This window comes from Pteropus alecto, unplaced genomic scaffold (assembly GCF_000325575.1).
Source record: "Pteropus alecto unplaced genomic scaffold, ASM32557v1 scaffold115, whole genome shotgun sequence".
Lineage (NCBI taxonomy): Eukaryota > Metazoa > Chordata > Mammalia > Chiroptera > Pteropodidae > Pteropus > Pteropus alecto.
In genome coordinates, this window is record NW_006436814.1 from 1,548,675 (window position 1) to 1,567,298 (window position 18,624).

An 18,624-nucleotide genomic window follows, 5' to 3' on the forward strand; every position below is an offset into this window, starting at 1 on the left:
ATAGGTTCTTTCTATCTGCTTCTGGACCACTGCTAAAAATGTTTCAAATAAGACAATGCTTATAGCCAAGATAAGAATGTGGACTTTAAATGCTTACTTCTAATAGAGCTTTCATCTCTGGGTAGCTAATCTAATTTGAAGTCCAAATACAAAGATGAAAGAGTAAGGAAAAATAAAAGCCCATTCAATTTCTGTCACATTGAATAAATAAAAATTATTTCTTACATATTAAGTATACATTAGAATAAATAAAAATTATTTCTTACATATTAAGTATAAATTATTATTTTTACACAAAGGTCATTATTGATCAGTAGTGGGCGTGGTAAGATCATCTGTACTATTCTTTTTATTAAATCCAACCAAGCTGCTTCTATTTTAAAATTTTTCTTGAACTAAGAATTAATAAAATATATCTAATGAAGATAAAAAGATATTTGGATCCTTTCAAAGATTCCGTTTTGTGACCTCTATACTTTGTCCCCACAGACTGCAGGCATAAAGCTCTTTCTTACATATACTAGTATTACTATAACTTCTCTTATTCTCTTATCTGAACAAAAACACAATACGCAAAGCATACTAGAAATAGTTTGTTCTTTTTAATCAGCTATTGATGGTATAATAAAATAAATTTAAGTGGCACCTAATTTAAACAATTAAAATAGTTTGCTGAAGGATAATCAAAAACACAATATATTAAGCCTAATTGTTAAAACAATACCTTTTTTTTTTTTTCCCAAGAAAGGAGAAATAAAAGCATGACCAACAATTTGGGTTCATTTGGAGACTTACAGAAAATTTTGTAGGCATATTGGCAGGCACGATGTTGAAAAATCAATTCTCTAGATTTAGAAATAATGGCATGATAAAATAGGAAAGCTACACGGTTCAGTTAATATCTGAAAGAAAAATATCCACCAAATATCACAATAGATCTTTTAATGACTATATCTTTAACATTAAGATTGTTGTTTTAGGAAACACCTTTTCTCTTCGAACATTTAATTAAATGTTCAATGTTTTAAATAATTTACAGAGAGAAATAAGTTTTGTATTCTGTACAAATTAAAGGACCCATGACTACATCACCCTCCCCCAGCCAAAGCTCAAATTTGCAATGGTCTCAGCAGAAAATAAACAGTACACAATTTAAACAATTTATAGCATTACAAAAGTTTACAGAACTCTCTTATCATCATTTTTTCTAACAGCAAAGATTACAATGACAGAACTGAATGATCAGAATGTAAAAATATTTGTGCAAAACTGCATTAATTGTTCTTACCATTTAATAGAAGCAAAACCTATGAACACACATGACGATGAAGAAAAACTACACAGAAAGTAATTCTATCTTAGATTTCAAACAACATAGGTTATATCATCACTAAACGTTAAAAAAAAAAATGTGGCACCATGAGCAGCAGGAGCAACGAACGATTTCGGCAATTATGGCAGCTAACGAAGCTGACACTGGAATAGGCCGAAAGTCATCTCCTCACCAGCCAGCCATCCTATGAGACTGGGAACAACGGTAGGGCTTACAACGCAGGTCAATGTCTTGATTCTTGAAATCCGTAGATCATAAATGAAATATTTAAGAAAGTCCTTCCCCCCCTTTTCAAGGAGTGTTTCTTGCATCACTGGGAACCCTTAGAAGAGCTGAATCATGGACTCTCTGGATTTGCCTACACCGATCCACCTAACTGAAAGGGGAAGAAAGAAGTATAAGAATAGTACTAATTCATTTAAAATGTTCAAAAACTTTGGTTGAAAGCCTATGTACCAAATAACAAAGCACAATATTCGTAGAGCTGAAGTTACAGGAGATGCAGGGAAAAAACAGATAGGAAAATAAATAGTAGGACATTTTAATTCACTTCTCTCAATCAATTATAGATGATCTGGAAAAATTAAATTGGGATATAGATCAAAATATCATTATTTAGAGAAGCAGACACAGGTTTATCAAAAAAAAAAAAAAGTTCACATTTTGGGGTTAACAGACCCCTCCCCTTCCTTTCTGTCACATTGAACTTTGCCCTACGTGCCTTTTGTTACCTTTTTGTTCTTTACTGTTAGTTGTGCCAATTTCTAAACCATCAGACTGTGCACTTGCAACTCAGCAGAGGCTGGTCTGCCTTACGGTTTCCTGTTTTAAGTGCAATGTATTTTCATTTCCTCAATTCCTAATAATCACGATAGAAAAATATTGGCCCAAACCAGCAGAGACCTAAAGGACCTTTGGTCAAGTTCCTAATAACTAGAAAAGGTAAAGTACCTTTGACAAATGAAGGATGCTAAGAGGATACTGAAGTGCATGATAACTTCTCTATCTCGAAAAGGCAGAACGATCTGGAGGAGAATCCTGCTGTACCTTGCACGGCCTTAGGAACTGCCTAGTGCAGTCTACTGCATCTCTAAGCACCTGAACCTCATGGGTAAGTCTTTATGGTATTTTACAGACGTCATTGTTAAATTCACTGTTGTTTATATTTCAAAAACTACTGACTAAGCTGAGTGAGCAAACATGCTTACTGAATTTGACATCAAGCTAGAAGGGGCAGCTTCTTCAGGGATAAGAACTTTTAAAGAAAGATGAATATAGAAAACAAGATTCATGTTTGAGATGGACCACAAATACAAATGAATCACAATACGAAATCAGAGTAAGTACATAATAGATTTTATATGGATGATACCTCCCACCCACTTCATTTTTTGTGTCTCAAATCTCCATCAGTGTCAATAAAAAGAAAAAAGCAATTTGTTAAAAGAAAGACTTCACATAACTGGTCACAGCCACAACTTGGTTATGCCTAATGCCCTGACCAGCCTACATTTGTTTTTCAATAAAGAAGTATTATTCTTTATTCTTATTTTTTTCAAACCAGATTTCCTATTTCCTGTACCCATTATTTCCTAATATCTATTCGTGAACTTCCCCCAACTCTCAAGGGTGATTTAAACTCAAATGAAAAAAAAACCCAAAAAACTACAAACCATTTTTGATGGTGGAAAAACACAAAAGGATTTGTTATTAAGAGGGAGAAAGAAACAAGAATGAATGTCATAGGGTAAAAAACAGACTAAAAGAATTGAGAAAGGGTCGAAAAGGATGAGAGCTAATCAACTGTCTTCAGGGATAAGAACTTTTAAAGAAAGATGATTGATTATATTTAAGCGATAAGTCTTTTATATCGAACTGAGCATCTATGTAAATCATGAGCATTGTAAGAATAATGATCTCTTCTATTTCAAAGGCAGATAGTTAAGTTAAAAGTAGGAAAAGTAAAGATAGTTGTTCATAAAGTGTTTATATTTACCTGGAATTTGAAGCTCATCTTCGATAAATCGAACATAATTTTGTGCGTTAACAGGTAATTCTTTAAATGTCCTTGCATTTGATATGTCTGTGTTCCATCCTGGGAGAGTCTTATATTGAACTTCGACTTTATTTAGGACTTCTTGGTTTGCTGCAAGTCAGAGTAAATACATTTAGTCCTGATGCACACTGCCCACTGTCAAACACCTTCCTGACACAGCGTAGATTCACAATCTCTAATCAAAGTCCTTGGAGCCAGATGCGTTTTGGAATTTAGAAGTTTTCAGAGTTTAGAAAGGTAAAATAGTGCATATACCACCTGGGGTAGGATTTCATAATCGAACCTATTTCTACAGCAACCCAGGATCATTCACTCTAAGCAGGTAGATTATGGGTTCTCACATCGGTTCGAGTCAGGTTTTGCTGTCAAGTGAGTTTTGGTGCCAAAATTAGAACTTCCCATTTTTAGAGCTTTTCAGATCTCTGCGTCATGGATTGGGGACTGTGAGTCGGTAAGCGCCAGCAGTTTCGCAGAAATGAGGCTGCACACTTGCTCTCGTCTTGGAAACCTGTTGTTTCCATGACTGTGCACAAAAGCTTAAGGGAGACTTGCTTTCATCGTCTCACCTAAGCATCCCCTCTGCACAGTGGATGCACACTGTCCCCAGACGCCCCTCTTCAGGACCGAGACACGCACGCCCTGGCTGTGGGAGCGCTGCCCACTGCCTGCCAACTCCCAGCTCAGATCTCCCCAAGGACTGCCCTCCACTGAAGGGAGCCACCTCCCTGCAGCGGCCCAGGTCCGATGCCTTGTTAGTGTGAGGGTGTGAGGGACCTGGACAGTTACTTAATTCGGGACAACTCTGAAGGGCCGTTCTAGCCCAGAGCTCCCCACGGGATCCGCCGAGGGCTTTTTGCTTAACTGCTTTGCAGTTCAACTTCTCCCTGTGCCTGGTCCTGCTTCTCTCCCCGGCCCTCCCTCCCGGATGCTGCTCAGAGCACCTCCGAACAAACCACCTGCACACGAAACTCTATATCTGGGTCTGTTTCCCAAGGAAAGCAACCACGTTAAGGTGGCTGATGCCAGGAGCGGAGTGAGGAAGAAGGTGCTAGCATGGGGTCCTGGAGCTCGAGCGCGGCCAGCTGGCTGGCAGTGAGGGCCATCGGCGGCATGTTGCAACAGTGCAGCTGTTAAGACTTTAACGGGAGGTGACTCGGGTGCTGTTCCGATGGAACGCACAGCACCGGCAATATCTGGGAAATTCAGAAATAAGCACAAGGAAAAACGGATTCGATGGCTCTAGATGAATGCCATTCACGAACCGGAGAAAGACAATGGGAGATGGGTCAGAGACGCAGAATCTTTCATCAGTTTAAGGCAAGTATGAAAGTCAAAAGCTTTCGGGCAGCAGCATCTAGGAGAATCTCATCTTCTACAGCAGAAAAAGCTGCGGATCAGGCTCGGGACTCAAACGTACAGGCACCAGAGTTCCAGAGAATGCTGAATTCTCACGTCTGCTATGCCAAGGCCCGAGCCCTGCTTGAGGAATAGGCGGGAAGTCTGACTCTTTGGGTGGGATGGCTGGGTTGATGCACTCAAAAATCCTGAATCCCTAGATTCACTGGTGGCCTGCAGAATGGCCTCCTGCTTCCTATTGAAGATTGAGGCTTCCCCCTGCTTGAGGATGACGCAGAGGCCTCTGCCTTTCTGCCCCTGCCAGGACTCACCTTGACCTCTCTTCCCGAGCAGCAAACAACCCAGGGTCAAGTCACAACCTATGGCCAAGGGCCTGCTAAGGGAGGAAGGGATTCTCCTCCGAAGGGCCTACAGGGCCGAGCCGGTATGTACCATCGGAGCCAAGGAGCGTGTGTGGAACTGGGTGCTGAGGGCGCTGCATCACGGGGTGCAGCAGGTGGTGGGACATAAGTCCGATAAGAGAGTATGTTGCTGTGGGAGGGCCCCCCGTGAGCCACGAGCCAAGCATGATGAAAACGTACTGCTAGGCATGTCCTCGGAAGCTCAGAGGAAGTGATGAAGCACACTAAGTGGGTGTGTCGGAACTGCTCGTGGCAGATAACGGAAGAATCGAGAGACTCCGTGGGGCTTCTGGTTCCAGCCACGACAGAGAACACGGTTCCTGACGCCCAGCAGACGCAGCTGTAAAACTGGACAAAATACGTGACGACTCTGTCTAGGCCGTGGACAGCACAAAACACACAAGCAAGTCCTAAAACTACTCAGCTCTCAGCCTAAGGACGACGTCCTGAGCACTGAAGTCAGGACAGGGCGGTCAGCAGAGAACAGTGGTCCCGCCGACCTGAAATGGCACATACCAGATTTTAAGGACGCTGAGGCAGCCGGAATCAAGTGTCAGAGAGGAAGGAGCCATAATACAGAGAGGGGGCCCTGACCCCAGAAGTCCACGTGGAAGTCCCGTGGCGGAAGTTCAACCGCACATGCAAAGAACGAGACCATCAGAGGATCACCAGATAGCAGCTGTCACACAGCTGGAAGTGGAGGGACGGACACGCTGGAAGGCAAGGGACACGCCAGAATGGAGAGGCCTCTGCACAGCTTGTTCACTCCCCAGGCCTCCAGCGGAGACACCAGAAAGGTCGCTCCTGAAAAGTAAATCCACACTCTAGAGTAAAACCTACTGCAGACCCCCACGACGCAGCCTAAAACCGAGTTCTGCCAAGATCCACGGAGCTGACAGAAACTGGAGACTGACTCGCACCGGGTTAGAGAGGTTTGGGAAACACCACGCTACACAGCGGTGTGGCTGCTAAACATAACTCTGCTAGCGAAACATAAAACCAGGCTATCTAAGTTCAAGATGATTAGCCAGTAACTCAATTTTCCCCTAAAACAAGAAACAATACTCTTCAGAAGACAATGACAGAATCTGAGTCTCTATAACAGATTATCCACAACGCCTAATATTCAACCAAAAGTCATTAGACATAGAAACAGTGATTCAACAACCAAGGAAAAGCAGAGTCAGGACAAACCAAACTGGAGCAGGCCACGGTGTCGGAATGACACGATGACCACACGTTTCTAAGCGCTCGCGGCTGTCCACACTTCGCAAGGACTGGTCATCACTGGCAAGTCACGAAAACGACCAGCCCACCCAGCTTCGTTAGGCTAGTCAATATTCCTTCATCTGGCATATTCCCAGGCTCACAGGGTGGCTAAACGATGAACAGTTCCTATTTCTGGAGGCTGGAAACATTTATGGAACTTTCCAAGTAACTAAAGCAATCATATAACTAAAGATACGCCTGAAGAAACACGGCCTCCCGTAGGAAGCCTCCTTACATCCCTTTAGACACAGACTAGAAGTCACCGAAAGTCCTTCGTGTGGCAGCGTATTAAGGGTCGGCCTGTCCTGACAAGCAGGGGCCCTTCTCTCCATCCCACATTTCTCAGGGGAGGGAGGGAGGGAGGCCGGCACACAACTTATTTTCACAACAACGAAACTGATTCAGGAGCGGCGTAGCTGGGCTCGGAGGCATCGTGTTCCTTCCTTCCTATTTTTGAGTTTCGCTTCTGCCGTCCAGCACCCGAACGCATGGCAGCTATGAAACTAGTGCCAATAAGAGATGAAAATACCTGCAGGGGGCACACAGGCCTGTGGCTCTGTGCCGTAAATTATACAGAAGGGCGTCATGAAATTGCTCCAATACGTTCACTTCGTAATAGTCCGTATACATAACCTTAAAAAACTACCTGGGAAATGAGGTATGATTTCACCATCCAACTTGTAAGCAACTCCAACTTTGATTTCTGTAAACATGTCCAAAATATCCAATTTGGTAAGCGCCAAGCTAATTTTGGAAGAAAAGGCAAAGTTAAAACAGCAAACTCTTAAAGGATGATGTTTTAAAAACACGTCACGCATAAAACAAAAGAGAATAATATACTGATGTATTTTCCTCGTAATAAAAAAATGACTTAACTAACCCACTAGTGAGTTATTTTTCTAGTAACTGTAATAGGTTTTCACTGATTGACCCACACCCTCTTGCTTAGCTTTCTGATGATCGGCACCCATCTGAGGGAGGGCTGCCTGGAGTGAAGATGCCCCATGGCTGTGGGACACAGCAGAACTCACTGCTCCCCACGGATGACCACAGGATACGTATGCGTGTTTACGCATACGCCGTCAACCCTCATTTCTTCACGCTGGTTATCGTCACCTCCACCCTTTGGTCAGAAATTGTCAAAGGACGGTGGGGAACATACATCAAAGACCTTTTCACGATACATCAAAATCTCCCAAGAAACTGAGTGGAAAACAGAGCTTTAAGGGAAAAATCTGGGGAAATTAGATAAAACACTAGGTTTAGGATTTTCATCCATAAATCATTTTTTAGCCTTTATTCTGTTATTCACTAGAAGTAAAGCCTAATTAATATAGACGTGAACATATTTATTTATATATTTATTTATATATTTATATATTTAAACCTATAGAGTAGGTAATACTACTCCCTAGATTTTAAAGATGATTTTTTAAAAGGCACAGAAAGATTAACTTGCCCAAAGTCACATAGCGTAACGCATGGATCTGGGAATTGAATCTAGTAGTCAGACACCAACTAAGCCTATGTACCAAATCACTGTCATTTGGCCTCCCTTCATCCATATACTCTGCACTTACTTATCTACCTACCTATCGATCGATTGATCGATCATCTACTTACCCACATACCCATCTTACTTCCCTCCACATTTATACATACATTTAAAAGTACCATGATTCCTTTCTTCCAACCTTAGAGGTCTAGAGAGAGAACCTGGGGTCCCTCCCCCTGTGTCCCCTTCTCTCCTATACCTTCACCCACTTCTACCTTGAACTAAGATTTCCTTCAGAGGCTAAAGGGAGACATTTTTCTCTTAGGGTACTGCTTCGAGTTGGCATTCTACAAAATGTATCCTGTGGTCATGAATTTTCCTATATTTCCTGAAATAAATGTTTCTAAGAATACTCACGCAGTAAATCCATTAATCATATGCGCATATTTGAGCAAAACGAGGTCCAACCAGCCACACCTTCTTTTCCTTCCAGTAGTTACACCAAACTCTCCACCCCTCGTTTGTAATAATTCTCCAATTTCCTAAGAAACAGAAAATAGAAATTTAGGATTAGAATACCAATGATGTAAATCTAGCAGAATTATACTTAAGATCATGTAACAAGTCAAAGTCTCTCTGACAGCAATATGTTTCAGAAAATAACTAAGTTGAACACAGAATTCCACAGAGATGACAGATTTTATGTGAGGGAAGCATTACTTGGAATAGATCCACTTTTGGCTTCATTTTTTTTTTTTTTACCATTTTGTTTAAAAGCAATATTTTTATGTTATCTAGATCACATCCTAAAATTTAGATTAACACATAAAAATATAAATGCTGCATATTAAAAAAGAAGTTGTTAGTAAATATTTATTAAAGTGGACAACTTGAGGCAATTTTCCAAGAGCAGCTGTAGTTTGAGGATGTTCCTGAAAACCATAAGGCAAACGTGCATCTAATAAGTACTTGCTGACATCACAATGCCCTCTTAAGCTATGGCCACTTCCTACACCCTAGTCTCCCATCTACGATCTACCGACCCCCTAATTTAATTACGGATTAAACCCGTCGCTTCCTTACCGCTTACATTCTGACGTCACTACAATCACGTTCACATTGTTCTGTGAGGTCTGAATCCCAGCCCTGTTTGTGTGGCCTTGGGCAAGTTACTTCGGCTCTCTGTGCCTCGGTTTCCTCACATGCAGAATGGGCACCGTGACGCTACCCAGCTCCCTGAGCGGTTGGGAAGATCCGTGAGCTTGTAAGATTACAGCATTTAGACAGTGCCAGGCTCCAGGCTGGCACCACACCAGTGCCGGCTGCGGTTAGGCAATGTCTGGAGACGATTTTCATCACCCCTGGCTCCTCCTAAGCTCTTGGTGAAAGGTAGCTGTCATTTTTAACTTCTTTTTCTTCTATTTTCATAATCCCCTTCCTAAACCCACCTTCCTTTAGCCTTGAAATTACAATGACCTCTAAGTACCCTCTAATCCCTCCTCTCTTGCTGCCAGTCTGCTGCCACTGACAATAAGGTGTGCAAACATTTTTAAATGTTGCTCAGATCGATTTTGCAAATTAAGTGAGATGCAGGCATGAATTTTATTTTAAAACTTCTGAATTATATTTACTGAGAAATAAGGCTTACGTTGTCTTGTTCCGTAGGAAAGGCACCAATGCCAACTCTAGTTGTATAAGCTTTCACAACACCATACACTTCTCCAACATTTTGAGGGGGCATTCCCAGCCCGGTACAAACTCCTCCAACTGTGCAGTTTGAAGAGGTTACAAAAGGATAAGTTCCTAAAAGTAGAAACAAATGTTAAAATACACACGCATGAATATATATTATTTAGAAACAGAATTACTATGAAAATTGCACATTTGAGAATATTCTAGGTATCTGACAGACTTTAATAGAACTACAACCACTGTCTCCAAGCTTCGATGCTTTTTTTCTTGAGTTCTTTTTGTCTGTACTGACGTGGTTAGAGCTATGACTGCAGTGCTTGACGCTAGAGCAGATCCTCGAGTGCATGCAGCTACTTAGCTCCGGATGGCAGGAACGCACCTACTGGAATGCTAACCGGTTAATGCGAAAACCCCAGTGATCTTCCACCATGGAGATTTATAATCTGTGTACTTTAACATCTCCTGTTAGTTTAAAACAAATTTATTTCGCTCCCTTGATATAAATGAGGTACAGCAGCAACCTAGAGTGACAACAGCACACTAAGAATTTTGTGGTTTTGCAGCATTTTTCCTGCCTTTTGATGTCTGTTTGGGGAATAACCCCAGAAATGACCAGAGTCGGCTAAGAGTGGTGTCCGCCCCATCCCCACACACGAGGTCGCCTTAAACTATTCGATATGCTAATTAGACACTCTGCTTTCTTTCCAGAAATCATCGTCTCAAAAAAATACATATCTAGCAGATAGAAATATACTTTAATTGGTTTACTTGGAGTCATAAGCCAAGTATGAAAAGTCGATAAAAGCTGAGAACAATAGGACTCATTAGAGATAGGAACAATAGAGACCCCGTTTAGATGGAAAAGCCGATAAACTAATGGGGCAGAAGTTTGAAGATGTTAAGCATTAATTTTTGAAGATGGAGAAAATGCTCTAAACCTACTCAGAATTTCATGCCCAAGGAGTTAATGAAACAGACTGCCACAGATTTTAGAATATCCGTGTTTAATAACAATGTATATTATTTCCTGATGTTTTCTTTTTTAAAAGCTGAATTAAAGATAAGGATCCTTCCATAGGATTCACCTAATCGTTTTACAGAAATGAGGTCTGGAACTGAACCATGAACCAATAAAAATCAGTTTAGAGAATCCTAAACCCACTGACTCGAACAGTGATTTCATTTTTCTAACGAACTATGAAACAACATGTATATTATGCTTTCCACAATATTCCTTAAAAAAAAAAAAAAAAAAGGACTAGTATAAGATAACAAACTTCAATCATTCCTAAATACATATACAAGCTAAAAGCCTTCTTTTAAAACCCCTAATGCTAATATTAATTATTTATATCTTAAGTACTTTAGGGCTCAGTTGAGCTCCCCGTAAGTCATACCTCACTTACCAAAATCAATATCTAGCAGGGCTGCGTTTGCACCTTCTACCAAGATTTTCTTGGGTGGTCCGTGTAGGGCCTCGTAGAGGAAATAAACTCCATCCTTCACCATTGGTTTAATCCTTTCCATATAACCCTATAGACGAAGACAAAAGCCAATTACAATGTACATTAATACATTTACAATATAACCAGTATGAGTAAAAATTACCCGACTTTATGACAGTGAAAACTGACTAAAGCAAAGCAGAAAGGGGCAGATGATGGTGCTCCGCCTAGTGCGACATATGGATTACCTTCGGCCTTTCATCCCGATTCTCCAGAACCAGAAGAGAGACACTAGCTCAGATAGAGATACGATGAAAATCAAAGGTATTAACCTCGCTGCAAATAATGGCGACAGCCTTGCAAATAGCCAAGTCCTCATACTTCATAAACCAACTTTCAAGAAAATAAAAATAACTGAGTATATTACATTATGCTTGTATATTTTGTGAAGTATTTAAAAGGCTGCAATTTCTAATCCATGTAACCATAAGTTTTAAAAAATTTGCATCTCAAAATGTAATTCTCGAAATGTAGTAAGGACCACAGGGGACATTGCTAAGCATGCAAATATCAACGGCTGATTATAATATTCTTTTGCCATTGTATTGTCACAGTAAAATATCTCAGCAGTATTACCAAATACTATTTTACATAGCATTATAAAACTTTCTCAAAACATATTTAAAATGTGAATACTACTTAATTTTAGAATTCAATTAAAAATGTAATATAAGTAAGCGTTCTCCCAAGGCCTAGAGGATAATTGCAATAAAACCTAGTCGTGACTGTTTAAATATTCAGCCAGACTGTCACGGAAATTCCGAGTTCCGCTCACGCATTCGCCTGAGTGTGTTAACATCCACGGTGGAAGGCACGGTCCCCTCCTGGCTCTAGTCTCCGATATCATGCTTATTCCTGTTTCAGTCCCTTTTTTATGCCTGAAATGACCAAACCATTCACCACGTCCCTTGTCCCTTCAAGTCCCGGTTCAACATCTATCGCCTATTAAGACTCTTCTTGCCCGATTCTGTTCATTATTATTCATCTGCTTTGCATTTGCATAGAATATGCATAAAATAGAATTGGAAGCCCATATCCATACTTCAGTACATAAATATTTCCAAGTTGCCAGTAATAAATGAAAAATATTGGCTGCATGACAGAATGAAAAGAAAATGGCAGTCTATTCTAAGCAACAATCAATACACTGAAATCCAATTTAGAATGTTCTCTGGAGGTCATTTTTTTTTTTTTTCTTTTTTAGGAATTTTGTAGGTGGATAGACCTAAGGTCTGCCACCGTTCCAGAATGGCATATGAGGTTTGTAAATATCTATTCAGTTCTGAAATTGACATTCATACTTATTTATAGAAGAGGAGTGATAACCACATACACAGGAAGCGGTTCCGAAATTCACCAAAGCCTGTGGAGGAACAGGAGGGTGGAGAGGACTGGAGACCTGACAACTGACCAGCTCAGGCACCGCCGACACCTGACAGCTGCTAACTGTGGGCCTAACCGTGGGCCAGTGGCCTCGTCTGCCGCTTCAGGGTACGGTGCCAAAGAGACTGACCCTATGGGCTATCGCTCCCAAACGCGCTGGTTCGCTTTCAGAGTCATCCCCTCTCACCTGTCGCTTTGTTGATTACCTTCCACATTGCTATGAGTGATTTTTACATAATACAAATCTAATCTTTTTTCCATTCAAAATTATTCAAAAGGTTTTCATTATCTCCCAGATAAAAGCCAAACTCCCTATCATTGCAAATAAGACCAACATAAGACCCGTGATTTGGTCCCTACTTGTCTAACTTTATTTTCAGGTACTTTACTACCTGTTCCTTGCTCTCCACTCAATATTTTGTTTAAGCCACGTCATGGGAAGTTACTTAAACATTCCATATCCTTTTAGGTCTATATATTTTTAGGATTTAAAAAGGGCAAGAAATTCGTTTACCAGTTCTTATCTATAGTACTTTACACATATCTGTGAGGCACTTATTATACTATAAACTATTTAATGTATAACTTCTCAGACACAATGTAATTTCCATAAAGGAAATGAAAGACCATATGTTCTTCATTTTTGTATTTTCAGTTCCTAATACTAAGCCTGCATGAATGAAAGATCTAGATGCCAATTTGGCAAAGTAGTTTTTAAAAGGACATTAAAAAGGTAAAAAGCATTACCTTGAGTTTTTGTAATTCACCTTCGATGTCTATTTCCAAAGTAGGGTATATGGATTTGTACTGGTTAGCCAGAACTTTGAACCTGAAAAATACAGAAAAATCAAGACGTTAGCTCTGTTTAAAAATATTCTGAATATCATTTGATTCAAATAATTTCTATAGATAAGTGATCTTAATAACAAATTAATCCCCAAACTTAGGTTACATTCTGAGAAATAAAATTTAATAAAGGAGATTAGTCATGTGGATAAATGATACACGAAATATCCCACCCTCCCCACCCCCGCCGGAAACACCTGCTTCTCAGCAAACCATTCCAAACTCCAACCCTTTCGTATAATTTTGGCTTTCATATAATTCTTGGAGTGATGCTATGATAATACCATCATGCTACTTTTCATGAAGTTAATGTGTCCCGGGTTTTAAAAATTCAATAAATCCGTTTGCTCCTCCCGTTCTGAAACACAACTGAGTTACCTCTCAGAGAAGCCATCGAAGTCAGAAACAAGATCGCACATCCTGAGTCCACTCCGGGCAGCTTTGGAAGAATAAACTGGGCCAATGCCCTTTTTTGTGGTACCCAAACTTAAAAATAAATCAAAACAAGCTTTGAGTTAGACAAGAAAGATGCAGTGCTTGCGGTCAGAGAGCACACAGAAGGACGTTACTATGACTATTTTCTATTTATGCTATTATTTCCTTTAAGTTTACTTATTTTACACGATCCGATTGATTTTCTCTGAAATTCAAACTGGATATTTTAATATTTATTTTTCTTCAACCTTGCCTAGAATTTAAACATAAGGGTCTAGATATGCTTCAACTGCACCAAAAACAAACGCACAGACAAACGCCATACTTTTTTCCTGCTTGTTCTTGTCTCTGTTGTTCCTGGATACCATCAGCTGCTTGATGAAAATCAAATACTGAGGGGAAAAAAACAATCACAGTTTCTGTTGAAAACAGAGATAACATAAGAAAGCAAAACATACTGCAATTAAAATTACCGAAGTTATAAATCCCTTCAGTCTAATTTCAATATGACGAATCAAATGGATACATTTTAAAAAGTGACAATAATAATGGAAGTGAAGATTACAATGTCAACTGTTACATATGAAAATATGCCTGATTATTCATTCCTGTTTTTTTGCAATCTATACTACTTTAAAAATGAGTCAGTAAGAGGGTAATTTGGAAAAACCCTGCCCAACAAGTCTATAAAACTCGGTTTACTAAAATATCCTCTTTTCTTCAAAATTGGACTCCAGAAATCTAGGGATTATCTTCACATCTCCCTGTCCCTCACTAATCCCAAGCTTCCATCATCCCTCACCAAAACTGGAGCCTCCAAACGAGTGGGCCTGGTTTCCACTCTTGCACATTTCGTACTTCATAATTTTGTAATGCAGCCAAAGCCATCTTTCCAAGACACAACTATGACGCCACCACTCCTGTGCCTTTAAAACTCAATGGCTTTCTGTTGCTGAAAAGAACAGGACAGAACTCCTTCACTTGCCTCCCCACACAGCCGGCCCTTTCGTCTCATTCTACGCCCTGCCCCGTCTGACCTCTGGTCATAAGGACATTTTGTTAAGTCCTTGGCTACAGGCATGTGCTTGTCCTTTCTAAATATGCCCCTTCCTATGCCTGCCCCACGCACTCACACTCTCTCTGCTACCAATACTTTATGAGGACTGGGACCATGTCAGTTTAGTTACTAGTTGACTTCCTATGCCTACGAGTTCTCAAATACTTACTGACTGAATAAATAGCTACTTTATGGAACAGGGAGGCCTAGAATTTTGGTCTCTGAACTTTTAACCAAGTCTTCTTGTTTTGATTGTTTCTAAACAGGCTTATGGCAAATAATTTACTACTGTAAAAGTCACCCTTTGAAATGTGTAATTTAGGCAACAAAAGCAAAAATAAATAAATGGGACTCTATCAAACTAAGGAACTTTTGCACAGTGAAGGAAACCACCAACAAAACAAAAGGCAATCTACCAAATGGGAGAAAGTATTGCAAGTGATATGCATAAGGGATTAATGTCCAAAATATATAAAGAATTGATACAACTCAACATCAGAAAAACAATCTGATTAAAAAATGGACAGAAGACCTGAATAGACATTTCTCCAAAAAAGACACACAAGTGGCCAACAGACATGAAAAGGTGTTTAACATCACTGATCATCAGGAAAATGCAAATCAAAGCCAAGATGATATCACATCTGTCAGAATGGTTATCATCGATAAATCAAAAACAAACAAACAAACAAACAAACAAGTGTTGGCGAGGATGTGGAGAAAAGGGAACCCTTGTGCACTATTGGAGGTAATATAAATTGGTACAGCCATTATGGAAAACAGTACAGAGGTTCCTCAAAAAATTAAAAATAGAATTACCATATAACCGAGTAATTCCATTTCTGGGCATTTATACAAAAACACTAATTTAAAAAGATCTCTGCACCCTATGTTCACTGCAGCATTATTTACAACAGCCAAGATACGGAAACAACTTAGGTATCTATCAACAAATGAATGAATAAAGAAGATATAATATATACATATGTGTATTCACATACACACAATGGAATTCTTGCCATAAAAAACAACATGAATGGACCTAGAGGGTATAATGCTAAATGAAATAAGTCAGACAGAGAAAGACAAATACCATATAATTTCATTTATATGTGGAATCTGAAGGTCAAAACTAACAAGCAAGCAAAACCAAACAGAAACAGGCTCATAGATACAGACAACAAACCGATGGTTGCCAGAAGGGAGGGGTGAAAAGGTGAAGATTAAGAGGTATGAATTTCCAGTTATAAAATAAATAAATCACAGGGACGTAATGTACAGCATAGGTAATATAGTCAATAATATCGTAATAAATGTATGGTGACCGGAGCTTACTAGAATTATTGTAGTGATCACTTCGTAAGGTATATTAGATGTTCAACCACCATGTTGTACACCTGACACTAATTTCATAACTATACCCTAATTAAAAAATTTACGAAGCAAAACAAAAAAATTAAGTGTGTAATTTAATCATTTTTAGTATATTTATCCATGGCAATTTCATTAACGGTTGCTACTATTTCCAAAAAAATAAGTTGAAATGTGTAAATGTTAAACAGAATAACTGATATAAGGTTCCTGGAACGAGGGTGGTGGTACCTGTAAAAGAACTATTTAGAAGTATTATAAGACTAATATTGTAGTTACAGATGGTGAAGCTAGAAAAATTCCAGAAAACTTGACCTACAACTACCCTCTGATTAACTCTAGCTCTATGACAGATGTCAAGGAGCCTACTGCCTGTGTTTTTCTACGAGTTTTATGGTTTCAGGTCTTACATTCAAGTCTTTGATCTCACTGAGTTACTTTTTATGTATGGTGTAAGGGAGTGATCTAGCTGCAATCTTTTGCATGTGGCTGCCCAGTTTTCCCAACACCATTTATTGAACAGACTGTCCTTTCCCCACTGTATATTCTTGGCTACTTAGTCATAAATTAATTGACTATATATGTGTGGGTCGATTTCAAACCTCTCGATTCCAATCCATTGATCTATGTGTCTGTTTTTATACCAATACCATACTGTTTTGATTACTGAAGCTCTGTAACATGGTTTGAAATCAGGGACAATGATGCCTCCAGCTTTGTTCTTTTTCAAGATTGCTTTGGCTATCTGAGGTCTTTTGTAGTTCCATACAAATTTTTGGATTGTTCTATTTCTATGAAAAATGCCATTAGAATTTTGATTAGGATTACACTGATACTATAGACAATTTAACAATATTAATTCTTTCAATCTATGAGTACAAAATATCTTTCCATTTATTTGTGTCTTCTTTGATTTCTTTCATCAATGTCTCAGTTTTCAGGGTACTGGTCTTTTATCTCCTTGGTCAACAGAGTAGCTTTTCAGGGTACTAGGAAGACTCTGTACAATAAAGTAGATGGTGATTAAAGGGGTAAATGTATATCTTTTTGTGCACCTTGCTATATTATACAGTTTGTTTAAAATGTATACTCATTTCTAAGACATGGATTCTAGACCTTCACCAATAAATAGCTACCACAAATTACAGGGATGAGTTTGCTATCATACTCCTTTTTTGGTGCCCAGTCGATAGCCTTTCTTATCTACTTTTTCAGGGACCGAAATAGTTCCCAAAAGATGTTTCATCAAACTCAGACTTTGCAAATCAGTTATGACAAGACTGAGATCTTGGAGTGTGCCACTTATTTTGAATAAAAGAGCATTTGCATTTCAATGTTTTCTTATCTATGTTTCAAGAAGTTACAAAGGCAAGTGGCAAACCACAATAAATGGCTGATGGAAAGCAAATGAACCATATTTTTCAGAAATTAATTTAGCGCTTTGACACAGAGCTGTTTTCTTAGGTTTTTCTATACCTCAGGAAGCTGTTAGTGTAATCAGATGATCGCTTTTATAAAGCTTCACTGTGGCGTGGAGACTTAATATCTCCACTATTACCATTTTTCAAAGAAGTCTTCGTCTGAAGTTGCTTTGAATATCTTTCCATTTTCCACAGCTAAGATATTGAAGAAACAATATCTTGGGGATTTGGTCTAATTTTTAAAATTAAAGGTAACTTTTCAGCTCCAGTAGTTAAGTTTTATTAATACAATCTTATTACTTACTTTTTATTATCACAGCTAAGTTTTATTAACACTATTCATCTTGTGCTGTATGGTATCCAGTGCAAGCCTCGGTACCTATAATACCTACTTTACTTGCTTCTCATACCTCCTCCCTCAAGTCTTTCTTTTTCCCAGTGCATTTTTGTTTGTTTGTTTTTAAATTGTAGCCATGTAACATGAGATCTAGCCTCTTAACAGATTTTTAAGTCAAAATACAGTATTGTTTTCTATAGCCTCAATGTTGTACAGCATATCTCGAGGACTTATTCATCTTTGATCTCATTCCGGTCTTTATTCAAATGCCATCTCCTCAGTGAAACTTCCTTGGCCACTTTATCTAAAATTATAGATCCCATCCACCTCCTCCACCTGCCTGAACACTACCTGGCTTCTTTGTCTGATTTACTTTTCCTCCTCAGAACTTATCACAATACGCAGTGATACATTTACTACATTTTTATCTTGTTTACTATTGTCTTCTCTACTATACTATAAATTTAAGAGTTTACTATCGTCTTTTCTACTATACTATAAACTCCATTTTTATTTTTCTTTTCTACTACTAAATCATCAGTGCCCAACACTGTACCTGACACAGAGTAGACATTCAATATAAAGTAGATGAATCAAAGGACAGATACACTCAACAAACTGGATTGCAAATGTTTAAAAACGTTTTTTTAGGTCTCAGCCATTTTCC

General features: G+C 39.1%; 1 protein-coding gene across 1 annotated transcript in view; it reads right to left on the reverse strand.

Annotated features, from left to right (window-relative positions):
• Nucleotides 1-580: 580 nt before the first annotated feature.
• ADSS (adenylosuccinate synthase) overlaps nt 581-18,624 on the reverse strand; it is a 37,862-nt gene continuing 19,818 nt past the window's right edge. Inside the window, exons 5-13 of the mRNA XM_006914263.1 lie at nt 14,097-14,163; nt 13,715-13,822; nt 13,238-13,319; nt 11,009-11,135; nt 9,559-9,713; nt 8,328-8,452; nt 7,062-7,159; nt 3,330-3,479; nt 581-1,709 (exon numbers count right to left, since the gene is read on the reverse strand). Coding sequence (XP_006914325.1) covers nt 1,657-1,709; nt 3,330-3,479; nt 7,062-7,159; nt 8,328-8,452; nt 9,559-9,713; nt 11,009-11,135; nt 13,238-13,319; nt 13,715-13,822; nt 14,097-14,163 — 965 coding nt within the window. The 3' untranslated portion in view covers nt 581-1,656. The remainder of the gene's footprint in view (nt 1,710-3,329; nt 3,480-7,061; nt 7,160-8,327; nt 8,453-9,558; nt 9,714-11,008; nt 11,136-13,237; nt 13,320-13,714; nt 13,823-14,096; nt 14,164-18,624) is intronic.